The sequence below is a fragment of the Macaca thibetana genome, chromosome 7 (genome assembly GCF_024542745.1).
Source record: "Macaca thibetana thibetana isolate TM-01 chromosome 7, ASM2454274v1, whole genome shotgun sequence".
NCBI classification, from domain to species: Eukaryota; Metazoa; Chordata; class Mammalia; order Primates; family Cercopithecidae; genus Macaca; species Macaca thibetana.
In genome coordinates, this window is record NC_065584.1 from 750,380 (window position 1) to 767,101 (window position 16,722).

At 40.5% G+C, this 16,722-nt stretch overlaps 2 gene segments (V, D, J or C); both read left to right on the forward strand.

The window, feature by feature from the left end:
• The window catches only part of LOC126958595 (immunoglobulin heavy variable 4-59-like), a 319,776-nt gene that overhangs the window by 137,180 nt on the left and 165,874 nt on the right, over positions 1 to 16,722 (forward strand).
• Positions 7,108 to 7,692, forward strand: LOC126958605 (immunoglobulin heavy variable 1-3-like). The segment is given in 2 exon segments: positions 7,108 to 7,192; positions 7,279 to 7,692. Coding segments are annotated over 2 exon segments (363 nt in total).

Sequence of the window (16,722 nt, forward strand, 5' to 3'; positions counted from 1 at the left end):
TAAAAATGTAATTATGTATTAGTGGAGAATTCTACAATTTTCATTATCAATGTTAATGTACATATTGAAGTAGTTCAAGAAACCATGTAAAGTAAGTAAAAATACGTTCTTAACAAAGTATATTATAATGAAATGTTGTACAAAACAGGACAAATAAAATTCTTAAAGGTGGCAAGAGATAAGCAACTCCCCATGTGTTAGATAATTCTACTATTAAAAGCTGAGTTATCATCAATAACAACCGATGCTAAAAGGCAGCAGGATGACATAATTCCTCTACTTTTCTCATCCGACTTCATCCTCAGGGGCCACCTGCATGCTAAGCAGAGCAATATTAGGAGGAAAGCACAGCTCTAGTGTCCTTCTCACCAGGAGCCCTGCTATGGACTTAACTCTGACCTCTTCAAAGTCAAATGTAGGATTCCTAACCTGCAATATTACAGTATTCAGAAATGAAATGTTTGGAAAGTAACATAGTTTAGATATTTGTCTTCTCCAAAAGTCATGTTTGTTTGTGGTCTCCAATGTTGAAGCTCGGGCCTGGTAGGAGGTATTAGATTATGGAGGGGGATACTCATGAATGACTTAGCACAATCCCTTTGGTGATAAATGAGTTCGTGCTAAATTAGTTCAAGTGAAATCTGGTTGTTTTAATGACTGTAGGACATCCCGCATCTTTTTTCTTGTACCTGCTCTCATCATGGGATGTGTCTGCTCCTCCACTGCCTTCTGCCATGATTGTAGTAAGCTTTCTGAAGCACTGACCAAGAGCAGATGCTGGCACCATGCTTTCTGTACAGCCTGCAGAACCAGGAGCTCCCCCAAAAAACACATCTTATTATAAATTACCCAGCTTCAGATAATCCTTTCCAGCAATTCAAAAACAGACTAACAGAGAAAATTGGTACTGAGGAGTAGGGCAATGTTATAAGGATACCTGAAAATGTGGAAGTGGCTTTGGAAAGAGATTGGAAGTTTTTGGAGAGCTCAGATTAACACTGTAAGATGAAGGAAACTTTGGAGCTTCTTAGAAACCACTTAAATGGTTGGGACCAAAATGCTGATAGAAATATGGACAGTGAAGTCCAGGTAGACAGTGGCTCGAGCAGAAATGAGAGAGTTACTGGAAACTGGAGTAATGGTTACCCATTTTAGCTCTAACTTGGCTGCATTATGTTCATATCCTAGGGATTTGTGGGAACTTGAACTTAAGTGTGATAACATCCGATATCTGGCAGAAGAAATTTCCAAGCAGAGCTTCTGATGTTCCAAGGAGAGCATCAGAAAAGTGGCCTGGCTGGTTATAACAGTCTAGATTAGATAAATGAGCAAATCAATTACTAAAAGTTTGAAGTTATATTTGAAAGGGAAGCAAAGCATAAAAGTTTTAAAATTGTGCAGCCTGGTCCTACAGTAAAGAAATAATCCAGGTACGCTGTGGAGGAACCACTTGCTGGAGAGATTAGGATGACTAAAAGGGAACCAATTGCTAATATTCAAAACAATGGGAAAATTGCCTCAAAGACATTTCAGAAATCTTTGAGATCACCTCTCCCATAACAGGCTAGGTCTAGAAGGTTAGAGTGATTTTGTGGGCAAGGCCCCGGGTCTCAATGTGCTGCACAGGAGGGTGCTAACCACATGATCACTGCTCCATCTCCAGCCAGAGCTCAAAGTGTTCCACGTAAAGCTCGGGCCACCACATCTGATGGCTAAAGTTGCAACACCTTGTGGTGTTATGGCTTTGAGTGCACAGAATGTAGAAGTGAAGGTGGCTTACCAGCTTCCATCTAGATTTCAAAGGATAGATGAGAAATGCTGGGTGCCTAGGCAGAGCCCTATCAAAGGGCAAGAGACTCCACAAAGAAACTCTTCTAAGGTAATGCCAGGGATAAATGTGTGGTTGGATCCTCCACACAGAGTCCGTACCAGGACATGCTGAGTGTAGCTGTGGAAGGAGGCTTCCAACCTCCAGACCATAGAATGGTAGATCTACAGGAAGTGTGCCCCTGGCAGCCTGGAAAAGCCACAGACACACAACTCCAACTCATGAGAGCAGCCATATAGACTGCACTTAGGGAAACCACAAAGGTAGGACTGCCCAAGGCCTTGGGAATCCACCCTTTCCACTAGGATGCAAGACAAGGAGTCAATGATTATTTTGGAGCCTTAAGATTACATATCTGGGCCGGGTGTGGTGGCTCACACCTGTAAACCCAGGACCTTGGGAGGCCAAGGCCAAGGCAGGTGGATCACAAGGTCAAGAGATTGTGACCATCCTGGCCAACATGGTGAAACCCTGTCTCTACTAAAAATACAAAATTTAGCCAGGTGTGGTGGTACGCACCTGTAGTCCCAGCTATTCCGAAGGCTGAGGCAGGAGAATCGCATGACTCAGGGAGTCAGAGATTGCAGTGAGCCAAGCTACCACCACTGCACTACAGCCTGGTGACAGAGCAAGACTCCATCTAAAAAAAATAAATAAATTCACAAAATAAAAATAAAGTGAATACCTGCCCAGGCGCGGTGGCTCACACCTGTAATCCCTAGGTGATTATGAAAAGATTTATTCACATCGCAGGTTATTATGGAAAGATTTACCAACTCTATTATTGAGATGTCGGCTGAGAGCAGCACAGGCCTCCCAAGAAATTTCAAACTGACTCGATAGAGCAGGAAAGGAGGCTCACTCAGGGGCTTTATAATGATTTGGTGGTGGGGTCAGGGCATGTATTTCTACTCAGGAGAAGGATCTTGTGTGATTTAAATCTCACACTGGCATAAGATGAGGGAGTTCCATGATGTCTTACTGGATTTTCCACATGTGGGCGACAAGGAGAAGGAAGAATAAACTTTAATTCATTAGCAATGAGGCACCAAAAATAGGACCTGACACTTTGTTCTCCCTAACAACCTAAGAAAATGAGTGAAAAAGAGAGCTAAGCATCCACTATGTGTGGACAGCAAACAGGTCTAAAGAAAATAAAAATGTTTATTACTGTAGGTGCATAAAAAGAAAGGGAAGGAATGAGACAGGCATGGGTACTGAATCAATGTCCTGGGTGGGATCTTTTCATTATCTACGGTCATCAATTTGTTTTGAAGGTCTCAGGTCAGCTTTCTGCTTCAAAATATCATAGGCCCTTACAGTATATATGAAAACCTTTATAGGTTATCCTCAGTTTGTACTCCTTTACTAAAGTAGCCTAATAATTAGATGCTGTTCTGAATTTATCTTCAATTGTGTCAAATAAAAAAACACAATCTACAAATTAAGAAAGTGAGACTTTATTTTTATCAAAGCTTATAGCCATCCCAAAGGCTGGAAAGAATAATTTTGGTAAATATGAGAGACCAGCACTCCCAAGGAGAAGGGATTGGGCAGAAGCTTTATGCTGAACGTATTTTCTAAACAGACATAATGAACAGGTTACAGGAGGGGCTATGGATGTTCATGGAGGTGGTGCTGACACATGCACACTGAACAAACATGCCTGTAACATGTGACTCCTGTTCACTTAGCATTGGGGAGTTAGCATTTAAGTTCATTACAGTTAGGCCCTATGTGCCAAAAGCAGATGCAGAGACACAAAGGGATTCAGTGTGCAGCCTCAGTAAACAGCCAGAACCAGGCCATGGTCAGTGGTCTCTGATCAGGAGAAGGTTCCTGATATGAGTCTAGTGTTCAACCAAAGCTGGGAGTATGGCTTATGGAACAGGGGTCAGTTCATCAGGGGATGGGCTGCAATTGTCCTCACAGTGCTTGTCTCAGTGCCAGTGCTTATTGAGCCACTAGAGAAAAAGGTTTGATTGAACTTCTTTAAAATCAACATTTTGAATTATTTATCAGAGATTTCAAATATGTCATGTTGTTTAGATTCTATTGCTGGAGAGTTAAGGTGGTATTTGCCAGTTTGTAACTGTTTTTTCATACTTCCAGAATTGCTTATCTGTTTGCTTTTCATTGGCTAACATGTCTCTTCTTATTATTTTTGAATTCATTCTGATTTTGATGAATATTCCATCCCCTTTAGAAAGTGAATTTAATGTACATTGTGTGGGTCTATTGATTTTGGTTCTTGGTTCACTCAGTGGCAAGGAGTCTGTAAGAGTTCCTTGTCTACAGATAGTCATTATTTAGTGGCTTTCTGAAATGGTGGTTTTAGTACCGGTGTACTGGACCTGTGAGTAGGCTCACTGCCTCCTGCAGGTCCTGGATAGTGGAGGCCTCAGGAACTGTTTCTCATTTGGGATGCATTTGTTTCAGCAGATTTTATATTGGGTTGTTAAGTTTACCCTTCACGTTAGTAGGTGGCCTTACAGGTTTGAGCTGACTGTGGCAGAAGCAGATGAGTAAACACTTGATATCTGTGCACAGGGAGAAGCTCTCTGTTGCCTCAGGCGATGAACTGATCTATGAAATGCACAGTGACCTGAGTTCCCTGCTCAGGCCCTGAGAGGGGCACCAAGCTGGACACACATGAGCCATCGAGCCTGGCAAGCAAAAGCACCAGCCTTGATGGAAATGGCCAGGTGAGAGGCATCTACTCAGTGTGATTTATTTTGTTATTAAGAGCTTTAGTGTGGTGGCTTTTTCAAATTCCCGTTGTAGTAGTAATACACCGGGCATGTGAGCAGACCCGTGGTCTTTTGCGGAGCTGGAGTCACAGAAGTATTGAGAAGCTAATCTCATTTTCACCTGCTGTACACTGGTGGTAGCGGCTTTGTATTAGGTCATGCAGTTTGAACACCAGGCCAGTAGGTGGCGCGTGCAGGTAAGAGCCGGCTATGGGGACTGTAGAAGGGTTTATGCTTTACCAGTCATTAAAGTGGGAAATTTGTCATGTTCCAGATCTTAGAGAAAAGACTTTTAGTTATTTCTCATTCAGTCTGATGCTACCTGACAGTCTCTCGAATATAACTTTTATTTTGTCGAGATGTGTTCTTTCTATACCCATTTTTCTATGTTTTTTTATGAAAGGATGTTGAGTTTCATCAAATGTTTTCAGCATCAATTGAAAAAATATTATATGTGGATTAAAGATCTAAATGTAAAACCTAAAACTATAAAAACTCTGGATAATAACTAAGTAAATACAATTTAGTACATAAGAACTGACAAAGGCTTTATAATGAAAATGCTAGAAGCAGTTGCAACAAAATCGAAAATTGACAAATGGGACCTAAGTCAATTAAAGAGCTTCTGTATAGCAAAAGATCCTATCAACAGAGTAAGCAGGCAACCTATAGAATGGGAAATAAGATATTTACAACCTATACATCTGACAAAGCTCCAATATTTAGTATACACATGGAACTTTAACAAACATTCAAGAAATAAAAAGTTACCAAATGACATGAAAAGATACTTCAAAAAAGACCTACATGTGGCCAACAATCATAGGAAAAAATGCTGAATATCACTATCATTAGAGAAATACATATCAAAAGCGCAGTGAGGTACCATCTCACATCAGTTAGAAGGGCTAATCTTAAAAAAAAAGGTTACAGAAAAAAGGGGAAATTTATACACTTCTGGTGAGAATATAAATTAGTTCAACCCTTGTGGAAAGCTGTGTGGTGATCCCTCAAATAATCTAAAACGGAAGTTTCATTTGACCCAACAATCCTACAACTGGACAGATACCTAAAGGAATATAAACATGTAGGTTCATTGCAGCACTATTCACAATAGCATAGACATGGAATTCACCTAAATCCCCATCACTGGCAGAAAGGATAGAGAAAAAGGTGGTACATACAAACCAAGGAATACTATGCAGCTAAGAAAAGAATGAAATTATGTCCTTTGTAGGAACATGATGGAACTGGTAGTCATTACTGTTAGCAAACTAATTCAGGAACAGAAAACCAGATACTATATGTTCTCACTTATTTGTTGGAGATAAATAAGAAGAAATATTCTTCCAGGGCCTGAGTCTTCCTTATTCAACAAGTCATTCTAATTAAGTATTCAACATGTTGCTGATATTCATTTAAATATTTTATTTCATCTGGACCACTTATATCACTCAAAAAGCAATGTAAGTAGGATTCTAGGATAATAAATATCTGAATAGTGAGAATATGAAGGATATGGATGATTTTTTAATTCAATGGGCACATAACTGGGGGAGACAGTATATCCCTATGAAAAAGTTATTCAGACTTCAGAGATAAGTAATGTTTCCTACATTGTGTTTGTGACTTGGAAGTGGTGGATTGAAGAGTGTGGTAGGTGTACAGACCAAGCGGATCAGAACTCAACATGTAAAGATGATCATCTATGGATATGATCTAAAACCATGTAAATACTTCAAATCATTCTATTTAATGGAGTTTGAAATAAAACACAAACATTCAAAATACAAATTACTTGGTAATTATTTTGAGAGATATGAGTTCATCAAGAAACTCAAATTCCTATTTCTATTTCAACCCCTCATTCCTACTGTCAATGGGAGGGAAATCTCACAGCCAATCACACAGCAGAGGGCAAATCTGTAAACCAAGAGTCTTTCCATTGAAGGGCCTGGGAGGCCAGGACCCTCAGGAAAGTGCTGGGGAGTCTGTCGTGGGAACACCCAGCAGATCTCAGAAGTCTCCATGGGCGCTGCTGGACACTCATGTGGGATAACTAGCGGCCACCTTTTCCGTGTTACCAGAGAGCTCTGACTGTTCCTAATGGGGCCAGAATGGAGTCAAGGTGCCTTCTCAATGTCAGAGACAGCGATGGTCCCAGAAACAACCCAGGTAATCTCTATGCCAATAAAATGTGGGTTCACATCCCACAACAGGGGATGAACCTATTGGGTTCGCATCCAATAAAATGAGGAGCACATCCTGGGTTCTTCAGTGGGAAGACTGCTGTCCACAGAAAGCTTAGAATTGGGGTAGGGGATGCACTTCCTCAAGCAGGATTTAGGGCTTGGTCTCTCAGAACCCCACTCTTATCCAGCTGATGTGGCATCTGTGTTTTCTTTCTCATCCTGGTTCAGGCTTTGAGCTGTGAAATACCCTGCCTCATGAATATGCAAATAACCTGAGGTCTCCTGAGATAAATATAGATATGTTGGTGCCCTGAGAGCATCACATAACAACCACATCCCTCCTCTAAAGAAGCCCCTGGGAGCACAGCTCATCACCATGGACTGGACCTGGAGGCTCCTCTTTGTGGTGGCAGCAGCTACAGGTAAGGGGCTTCCTAGTCCCAAAGCTGAGGAAGGGATCCCGGTTTAGTTAAAGAGGGTTTTGTTCACTCGTGTGTCCTCTCCACAGGTGCCCAGTCCCAGGTCCAGCTGGTGCAGTCCGGGGCTGAGGTGAAGAAGCCTGGGGCCTCAGTGAAGCTCTCCTGCAAGGCTTCCGGATACACCTTTACTAGTTCTGCTATGCAGTGGGTGCGACAGGCCCCTGGACAAGGGCTTGAGTGGATAGGATGGATCATCATTGGCAATGGTAACACAAACTATGCACAGAAGTTCCAGGGCCGAGTCACCATTACCAGGGACACGTCCACGAGCACAGGCTACATGGAGCTGAGCAGCCTGAGGTCCGAGGACACGGCCGTGTATTACTGTGCGGCAGACACAGTGTGAGAACCCACATCCTGGGAGTGTCAGAAACCCCAGGAAGAGGCAGCTGTGCTGGCATGGAGGAGATGACAAAGATTATTAGATTGAAGATTTTCTTAGAAAATGACATTAAGTCATTAAAGAAAAGGAACAACATAAATGTGTATTTGAGAAATTTTAATTTTAATTATTTATTAAATTTATTCTGTGAGCTATTTCAGGGACTTGCATATGAATCAAATTAATAAAGCTGATATAGACTTCCTCTGAAGGTATCTTTGTAAACAAGAGTTTCTGAATCCGTGCTGTAAATATTTTGGAACACAGACACAAGATCACATTTTAAGTCTACTTTTATCTCTATTTCTAAAAATGCCAAAAAGAATCTTTATTTGTGCATGTTCCATTTTGAATTCCCACCATCAATGCATGATAGTTCTTAGTTTTCCTCATTGAAATTGCCATTTATCATTAAGAGTATTGTGTGTTTTAACCCTTCTAATAGGTGAGTAATTTTATCTAATTTTTATTTAAATGCACAGGTCCCTAAAATAATTCATATTTAACAATTTTTGTATAATTTTTGGTGAGCTGCCTCTCGTGATATTTGATTAATTTTTAACTGCATTTTTATGAGTTGTATGTATACTTGCATATTGATTACAAAAGTCATCTAAAAAATTAAAATAATTCATTTAACAAATATGCGACTTGGAGTTTTTTCTCCATGTCTCCGGTCGTCTTTTACTCCCTTATCCCTGTGTATTGCAGAAAAGTGTGTGTGTGTGTGTGTGTGTGTGTGTGTGTGTACAAATTTAGATGAAAAGCATGTAAATTTTTATTCATTCACAGATCATCTCTTTGGCATTATATCTGAAATCTCATTATAAAATACATGAATTGTGATTTTTTTTCCATGTCTCTAATCTCAGGACACAATCAACTCACGAGTGTTTAACCTTCACCTACCTGAGTGGAGGATCCTCCACCTGAGATATTTGCAATATTTCTGTAAGAAGACATGTTCTTCTTCCAATTATTTATTTATTTAGTCATCCATTGATGTCCGTATTGGTTTATGGATGTCTGTTTCATACTCTGAAGAAGATCCTTGCTACATTCTTCATTTTATTGTTCAAATCATCAGAGCTTTATTAGTACTGGGAGCTCATTTAGTTTGATTCCTGCATCCTTACAGTAAACCTCATCTTTTTGTTTTTGGACATTTCCCTGTTTCCAGGTATTACAATAAATTCTAAGCTTGTTTTCTATGTTTACTTCTCTGTACATAGAATCAGAGCCATTTTTCTAATGACTGCTTGTTTCTGATGTTAAAGAATAGTATTAAAATTTTAAAAAGTCATACTGGGTGTGTGTGTTGTTAATGTGGTGTAAGTACTTCTAGGACCTCTCAGCCAATTGGCCTAGTCAATGTTCATGTTTGTATGAACCCATGTTTATGGACACATCGAAACTATTTATGTATCTAATCTTCTGCAACTTGATTACATTAAAAATGAGAACACACTGGTGTCTCCACCCAACTATGCTACCACATGGACCTTTCCGCCCTGCCTTTCTTGACTGTCCATAACCACCCACTGCAAAGTGAGCAACCCAGTCCTAACATATGTCATTTTATTACTTAGCTGCACAATTTCAGGACACATGCATAGCAGTATCAGAAATGTAAAGCTCATTGGAAACATGTTTATCTACTAGAACAGACTGCTTATGTGCAGTTTCTTTACATGATAAACGTATAGAATTTCCTCATTTTCAAAGTTGCTTAGGTCAGCAACTTCACTTTCCACTTTCCTCAGTGAAGTCATTTCAATGACAATGTATAATGGCATGTATTTGAAATTCTTTGATGCCAAAACTATAGTCAGGTAAACATATAGACGATATTCAAGCAATTTAGAGAGTAGGTATAAAATAAGTAAAAATGGCACTGGTTAAGAGTAAAATTATTTTTAGTGATAAACGGTGGTTAAGACACAGCAGAATTAATTTGGCTAAGCTCATAATGTTGTGACAGAAAATATAAACCTAAATATACACAATTTTTTAAAAAAAATATATTTAGCAGTTCATTATTCCAGGATTAAATGCAGACTGTATAAAATTATCTAATAACTTATTTGGGAGGGTGGGGATATCATGAGACACATGCAACAAAGAATGAAGTAATTTTCCTCATTTGCATATAAGACGTTTCCATTCACTAAAGATCTTTAATAAAAAAAAATCAATTTTCTACACGATCCATGTTTTTTTCCTTCTGACAAGCAAATAACCCATAGGATTCCTTTCTTTCCTTGGTTGAGAAAGATTTTCCACAAGCTTCAACACACGTCAGGCATGCACTGTCCCTGAATGGGCATTTACCCTCAGATGGGCACACACACCTGTCAGCATGTGGGCTCTTCTGTCAGACAAACACACCTTTCCTCATGTGGATTATTCCCTCAGACAAACACACATGGCCCCACATGGACTCTTTCCTCAGACCACCACATATGTCCTCACATTTACTCTTTCCTCAGGAAAAAGACATTTCCTCATGTGGACTCTTGTCTCAGACAAGCAAACATGTCTGCATGTGAACTCTTCAGTCAGATAAGTGCACACACTTCCACATTGACTGTTTCCTTACACAAGCACATATATCCAATATTGAACTGTTTTGTGAGAAAGGTATCCCTTTTCTCTGGAAGTGTATTTTTATGTTCTTACTGGACATATTTTTTGATAACGTTTGCTACTGTGAAGATGCCTGAACACTGTCCATACTAGAGAATAAGAAAGAGTAATGGGCAGATTAACCCTGTGCATCCAGACACAGGAATCTTTGACCCTGCCCTCCCTGAAATGGAGACACAGAGAATGGATGAGCAATGCTGAGCGGTGCGCCCATGACCACAAAAAGAAAGACACGGAAATGTGTCCCTTCCCCTCCTCATGAAAGGCAGCTCATCCGCTGTTCCTTCAGGTCCTGGTGAGGAGCCACCCCATATCTGTGCCCTTTTGCAGTGTTCACACCATGGGGTCTGCACTGATCTGGATTTCCCTTCTCATCACTCTCAGTATTAGGGTCCCTTATGAATCAGGTACAGCTGTAGTTGCTCCAGATGGGGCTCTTCTTCTATTTCCTCTGTGTTTGCGGAAGTCCTGTGTGAAGTTTATTGGTGGAGTCAGAGGGGAAAAATTGTACAGCCCAGCAGTTCACTGAGACTCTCCTGAAAAGCCTCTGATTTCACCTTTACCAGCTGCGGCATGAGCTTGGTCCAGCAGGCTTCATGACAGAGATTGGTGTGGGTGGAAACAGTGAGGGATCAAGTAGGAGATCTCAGATTACTCTCCATGAGTACAAATAAATTAACAGTCCCAGGTGACACCCTTTCAAGTACAGTCTACCTTACACTGACCAACCTGAAAGCCAAGGACAAGGCGTTGTATTATTGTGAGGGACAAAGGAGAGGGAACATCTGTGTGAGCCCAGACACAAAAATCTCTGCAGGAAGACAGGAGGGAACTGCATTGTAGATGCTCCTCATAACCACAAAGAGGCAGTCAGGACCACCAGGAGGCTCTCAGGACACCTGGGGATGCTCAGAACCACGACACGCGCTCAGGACATCAGTGGGCGCTCAGGACCAAGAGGGGGTGCTCAGGACACCAGGGGGCGCTCAGAACCACCACAGGTGCTCAGAACACCAGGGGGCGCTCAGGACCACGAGGGGGCGCTCAGGACACCAGGGGGCGCTCAGAACCACCAAAGGCTGCTCCGTACACGAGGGTTCCCTTAGGAGGCAGCTCCACATCAGGAGCCTGAGAGGCTGTGGTTTCCTTTTAAATCTTGGTGATTCCTGACCTGGTCAAGCAAAAGTCTTTCCCGGGATCTCTCACCATTTCTTCTTTGTAAATCCATGATTTCTTTTACCTACAAAACATTAACTTAGAACAGGGATTTAATTCAACTTTTAATGCTGCAGATTTTCCAAGTAATACTGGCAATGATCCCCCAGGACAATTTTAAAAATAGATTATTATATATTTTGTGTATGTAAAATGATACTATCTTGAAAATAGTACAATTTTTAAAATCACACCTGTAATCCCAGCACTTTGGGAGGCTGAGGCGGGCAGATCACTTGAGCTCAGGAGTTTTACAACAGCCTGGCAACACAGTGAAATCTTTTCTATACAAAACAAGCAAGCATCAACAAAAAATAGCTAGGTGTGGTGCTACCTCTGGAATCAGCTACTTGAAAGGCTGAGGTGGGGGGATCCCTTAAGCCTGGGAGGTTGATGCTGCAGTGAACTGTGATTGTGCCACTGCACTCCAGCCTGGTTTACAGAGTGAGACCCTTTCTTAAAAAATGCATCTCCTCAATACAAACCGTTTCAATGAATAGAGCTTTGTGTTGTTGTGCTGTAACAGTCAAACAATTGTATGTATTTTCTAAGTTTAACTCAGCATATGCATGGTGTTTTGTTTCTTTTTCTTTCATCTGCTGTTTTTGGAAATTAAACACCACTTTAAATGCTCTTGTTCTCCCCTTTGGTTTGCTTCAGGTGTTCTGTTTGTCAGACTATTTCTCTATCCTCCCTGTTTCTTTGAAAGTCTTTTTTCTTCCTCAGTCTCCATGCAGGATAAAGAAAGTCCCTTTACTTTCTGTTCTCCAAGTCTGGTGAATCAGTTCCCTTTTCTTCATAATCACTGAAGCCAACAAAATTTAGGAGGATAATTGTTCTCCTTAGAATATGTTCATCTACCTGCAGACTCTCTGCCCTCCTCACCCTTTTCTAGGGTCCCGCAGACATCACCCTCATCCCATCCCCTCCCTTCCCTAAGTACCACAGAGGGGGCTCTGCAGCTCCTGCTGCCCTCTGTGTGCTCAGCCCTGGGGCTCGCTTGTGCTGTGATGATGAAGTCTAAATCCCCATGTGCTTGGACCACCCTCTAGGAAGATGCCATTGTGAGTGAGTCCTGAAAAGCACGGGCTGTGTTCAGTTTCCTTTTGCTGGATCTTCTCTATTTTAAAGGAATACTGGCAAATAAAGACTAGAGTTTGTATTGAATATTCATGTCAAAAAAGTTTCCTTTCAAAACTTTCCAAATAAAACAATTTTTTTTCCTGCCTACTTTGAAAACTACAATGTAAATTCAACAAATAATGTAATACAATTTTAAAGGTGATGTTCATCATATTAGTTATTCAATTTATTAAAAACAGAATGATATTTAAAATAAATTTCATTGCACATTTAAGTGACATATTTGACAAGAATGGTATTTGCATACATTTTTTACAAAAACATGTATTTAAATATATTTGTCTTTTTAGTATTGGTTTAGGAAGACATACATGTAGAAAAGCATTATTTTGCACTACAACCTCAAACTGCAAACACAATTTAAATTCAACTAAATAATTAGAATAATATAAAACAAATAGATGTGTTGTTTTGGTTTTTAGATATACATTCACTTTTGCAAGGGAACATGTGTGTGTCTTTGCTGGGCTGTTGTGTATGTATGTGTGTTTGTATGACCATGGAGTTTTAAATACATCATTAAATTAGACTGTTGTATTAATCTTGGCCAGGCACAGAGGCTCAGGCCTATAATCCCAGCACTTTGGGAGGCTTAGGCAGGCAGATGACTTGAGATTAAGAGTTCAAGACCAACCTTGCCAACATGGCAAAACCCCATCTCTACTAAAACTACAAAAATTAGCCAGGTGTTGTGGCACGTGCCTTTAGTCCTAGTGCCACAGGGAAATCTGGGGTCAGAATTCCCACACAGAGTCCCTACTGGGTCACCACCTAGTGGAGCTGTAGAAAGAAAGCCACCATCTCCAGAACCCAGAATGATAAATCCACTGAGGGCTTGCACCGCGTGCGTGGAAAAGCCACAGACACTCAATGCCAGCCCGTGAATGTAGCCAGGTGGGAGACTGTGCCCTGGAAAGCCACAGGAACAGAACTGCTCAAGACCATGGAAACCCACCTGTTGCATCAAGTAACCTGGATTTGAGACACAGAGTCAATGAAGATTATTTTGGAACGTTAAGATTTGACTGCCCAACTGGATTTCAGACTTGCATGAGGCCTGCAGTTTGGGCCAATTTCTCCCATTTGGAATGGCTGTATTTACACAATGCCTGAACTCCCATTGTATCTAGGAAGGAACTGGATTTTTAAAATTTTATTTTACAGGCTCATAGATGGAAGGGACTTGCCTCATCTCAGAAGAGACCATGGGCTGTGGACTTTTGAGTTATGGCTCCAATGAGTGAAGACTTCAGAGCTTCAGAGTGCTGTTGGAAAGTCATGAATGGTTTTAAAATGTAAGGACATTAGATTTGAGAGGGGCCAGGGTTGGAATCATATGGTTTGTCAGTGTCTCTTCTTAAATCTCGTCTTGAATTGTATCTCCCACAATTCCCACGTGTCATAGGAGAAATCCAGTGGGAGGTGGTTGAATCATGGAGGGAGCTCTTCCTTGTGCTGTTCTTGTGATATTGGATGACTCTCATGAGATGCGACGGTTTTGAAAAACGGGAGTTTCCCTGCCCTCTCTTTGTCTCCTGCCATCTCTATGTAAGATATAACTTGCTCCTCCTTGAATTCCACCATGACGTTGAGGCCTCCGAAGCCATGTGTAAGTCCATTAATCTTTTTCCTCTATAAATTACCCAGTCTGGTGATGTCTTTATTAGCAGTGTGAAAACGGACTAATACAACAAATATCAATCTCTTAAAATATTTTGTTGTTCTGCATGTAACTTGGCAGAGTCTAATATGAGAGGTAAAACAAATAATCCATGGACCTTCAGATATTATGTCATAGGGTAATTATGCCTGAGTCCCTGAGGGGGTGAACCAGAGGTCGTACGCACTAGTGGCAGTACCTTTGGCAAAGGGCGTTCAGGGGTTTCTGAAAGTTTTTATAATTTTCATTTAAAAATTGAATTTACTATTTATTTCTTCTTCAAACTTTCCAGAGATTGTTGGCAGTAAGAACAGCTTAGTATTGGAGTAATACTCATGAGTTAGAGAGTTATTTTGTAATTATTCTCCTGAGATTTGCGTGAGTCAATTGATATGGAAGTTCATATGCCCCAAGACGAAATATCAGAATTAAGACGTTTTCATCAACCTTAATGGCTGTAGTTTTTGGCAAGGCAGTGCTTCAATTCAGCCAGAGAGAAAGACAACAATGAAACTTTCAAATACAGTGGAGTCTGACCTCAGTTTCTCTCTCTTATAAACAAAAATCTGTGCCACATCAAGATTTTTCTTTAAGCTCTCAGATAAAGTCAACATTGGGAATGGAAAAGCTAATCACTTTCTCCTTAGAAAAGGCGAAGGTCTGAGAGGAATGCAGAGTTGTGTCCTGAAGAAGATGACATTGTTATGTCTTCTCCTTTGCCCAGTGACTGCTCTCAAGCTGAGTGTTTCAGATGTCAGACATGGCCTATAGGGATGGTTGTGACTACACGTGACTGACAGGGACTGAGTCTCTGTATCTCTAAGTGTCCCATCTGAGGAGCAGCTACAGGAGTCAGCCCTAGACTGGAAGTGCCTCACTGACCCTCTGCCTCACCTGTGTACTCTCTGGACGGTTCAAGAAAGTCATATCCCTGCAACATCTTTTGCCAAAACTACTCCAACTAGTACGTATGACCTATGGTCCACACCCTCAAGTACACAGCCATGGTCATCCTATGACTTGGTGTCTAGAAGACCCCTGCATTTTCAATTTTACCTCTAATATTAGACTCCACTTTATCACATGCAGACACAGCAGAATATTTTAAGACATTGATGTCTTATGCTGAAAAATACAACAGTTCATAAAAGTCTCCTTCCCATCACACCCAGGGTTTACTGCTGAATAAGGATCTGCCATCCCCTAGGGAGGAGCTAGAATGGACGGTGTGCCCTGTTAGTCATATGGGATTCGATCCATCTTGTGGAAAATGGCAGCATCTTCTTCTCTTATAAGATTAAATAGTATTCTGTTATGTATACATACAGCATTGTCTTTATCCATTTGTCTATCTACTGACACTCAGATTGTCTCCATATCTTGGTTTTTATTAATAGTGTTTCAACAAACATAGGATGCAGATATCTTAACAAGGTAGTAATTTCATCTGCTTTGGGTTTATTTCTAGAAGCAGAATTTCTGGTCATATAATATTTCTAGTTTTAATTCATTTGGAGCCTTTATAATGCTTTCCATAATTGTGAAAATATAGAATGATATAGCCACTAGGAAAAACAGTTTCAGTTTTGAGGTATGATCCATAAACAAATAATGTTTGATTATGGCTGTCAATGAGAGTTTCTAGTAAATATGGCAGAAGTCAATAAAGCTTCTCACCTGAAAGCAGGATGAATTTGCTCCCTTATTCCCTTAAAAGCAAAAGATTTGGAGCATGCACGATGGGGGCTGTTGGCAAGGTTCAGAATGATATCAGAAGATGAAACTCAGTTGAATAAAAATGGTGGGTTTTCTTTCACAGACATGCCAATTCTAAATATGAAACCATGAAGTCAAGTGAGGATCTAGAACGTGTTCACTTGAAGCATCAGCACGTTCTCAAAGGCACCTACTGCTGCATCACAAGGGCAATGAACTTTTGAAACCAGTAAAGTGTGAGTTCACAGTAAGTGATAAAATTATCACGTTTGACATGAGGTTTGTTTAGTATGCCAAGGGCTTGTACAGATTAATCATACACAAATATACATAGTGTGTTTTGCATACATAGATGTCTAGAGGATGATTCTCTTAGGGAAATTTCTTCAGGTCACAGAAATCGGTGTACATTGTAGATCCCACGAAAAAGTGTCTCTTTATGAATACTGGTCTGTATTTCAATTAGGGAAAATAATTTCTGTTGGAGTAGGCTTCCAATTTTGCAGATTTTTTCATTGCTTCTTGAGTTGTAAGACATGAACCAAAAAATTGAGTTCACAAGATCACAGGAAACCATTGCTCTGTTGCTTTAGTTTGAAAAACTAACTTCCTAGGAAAAGAAGATTCTGTCCAACCAAGATGAGCTCATTTCTTCTGCATACCATGAAGTTTGAGACCCCATTGTCAAGAATCATGAAAATTTTACACTCC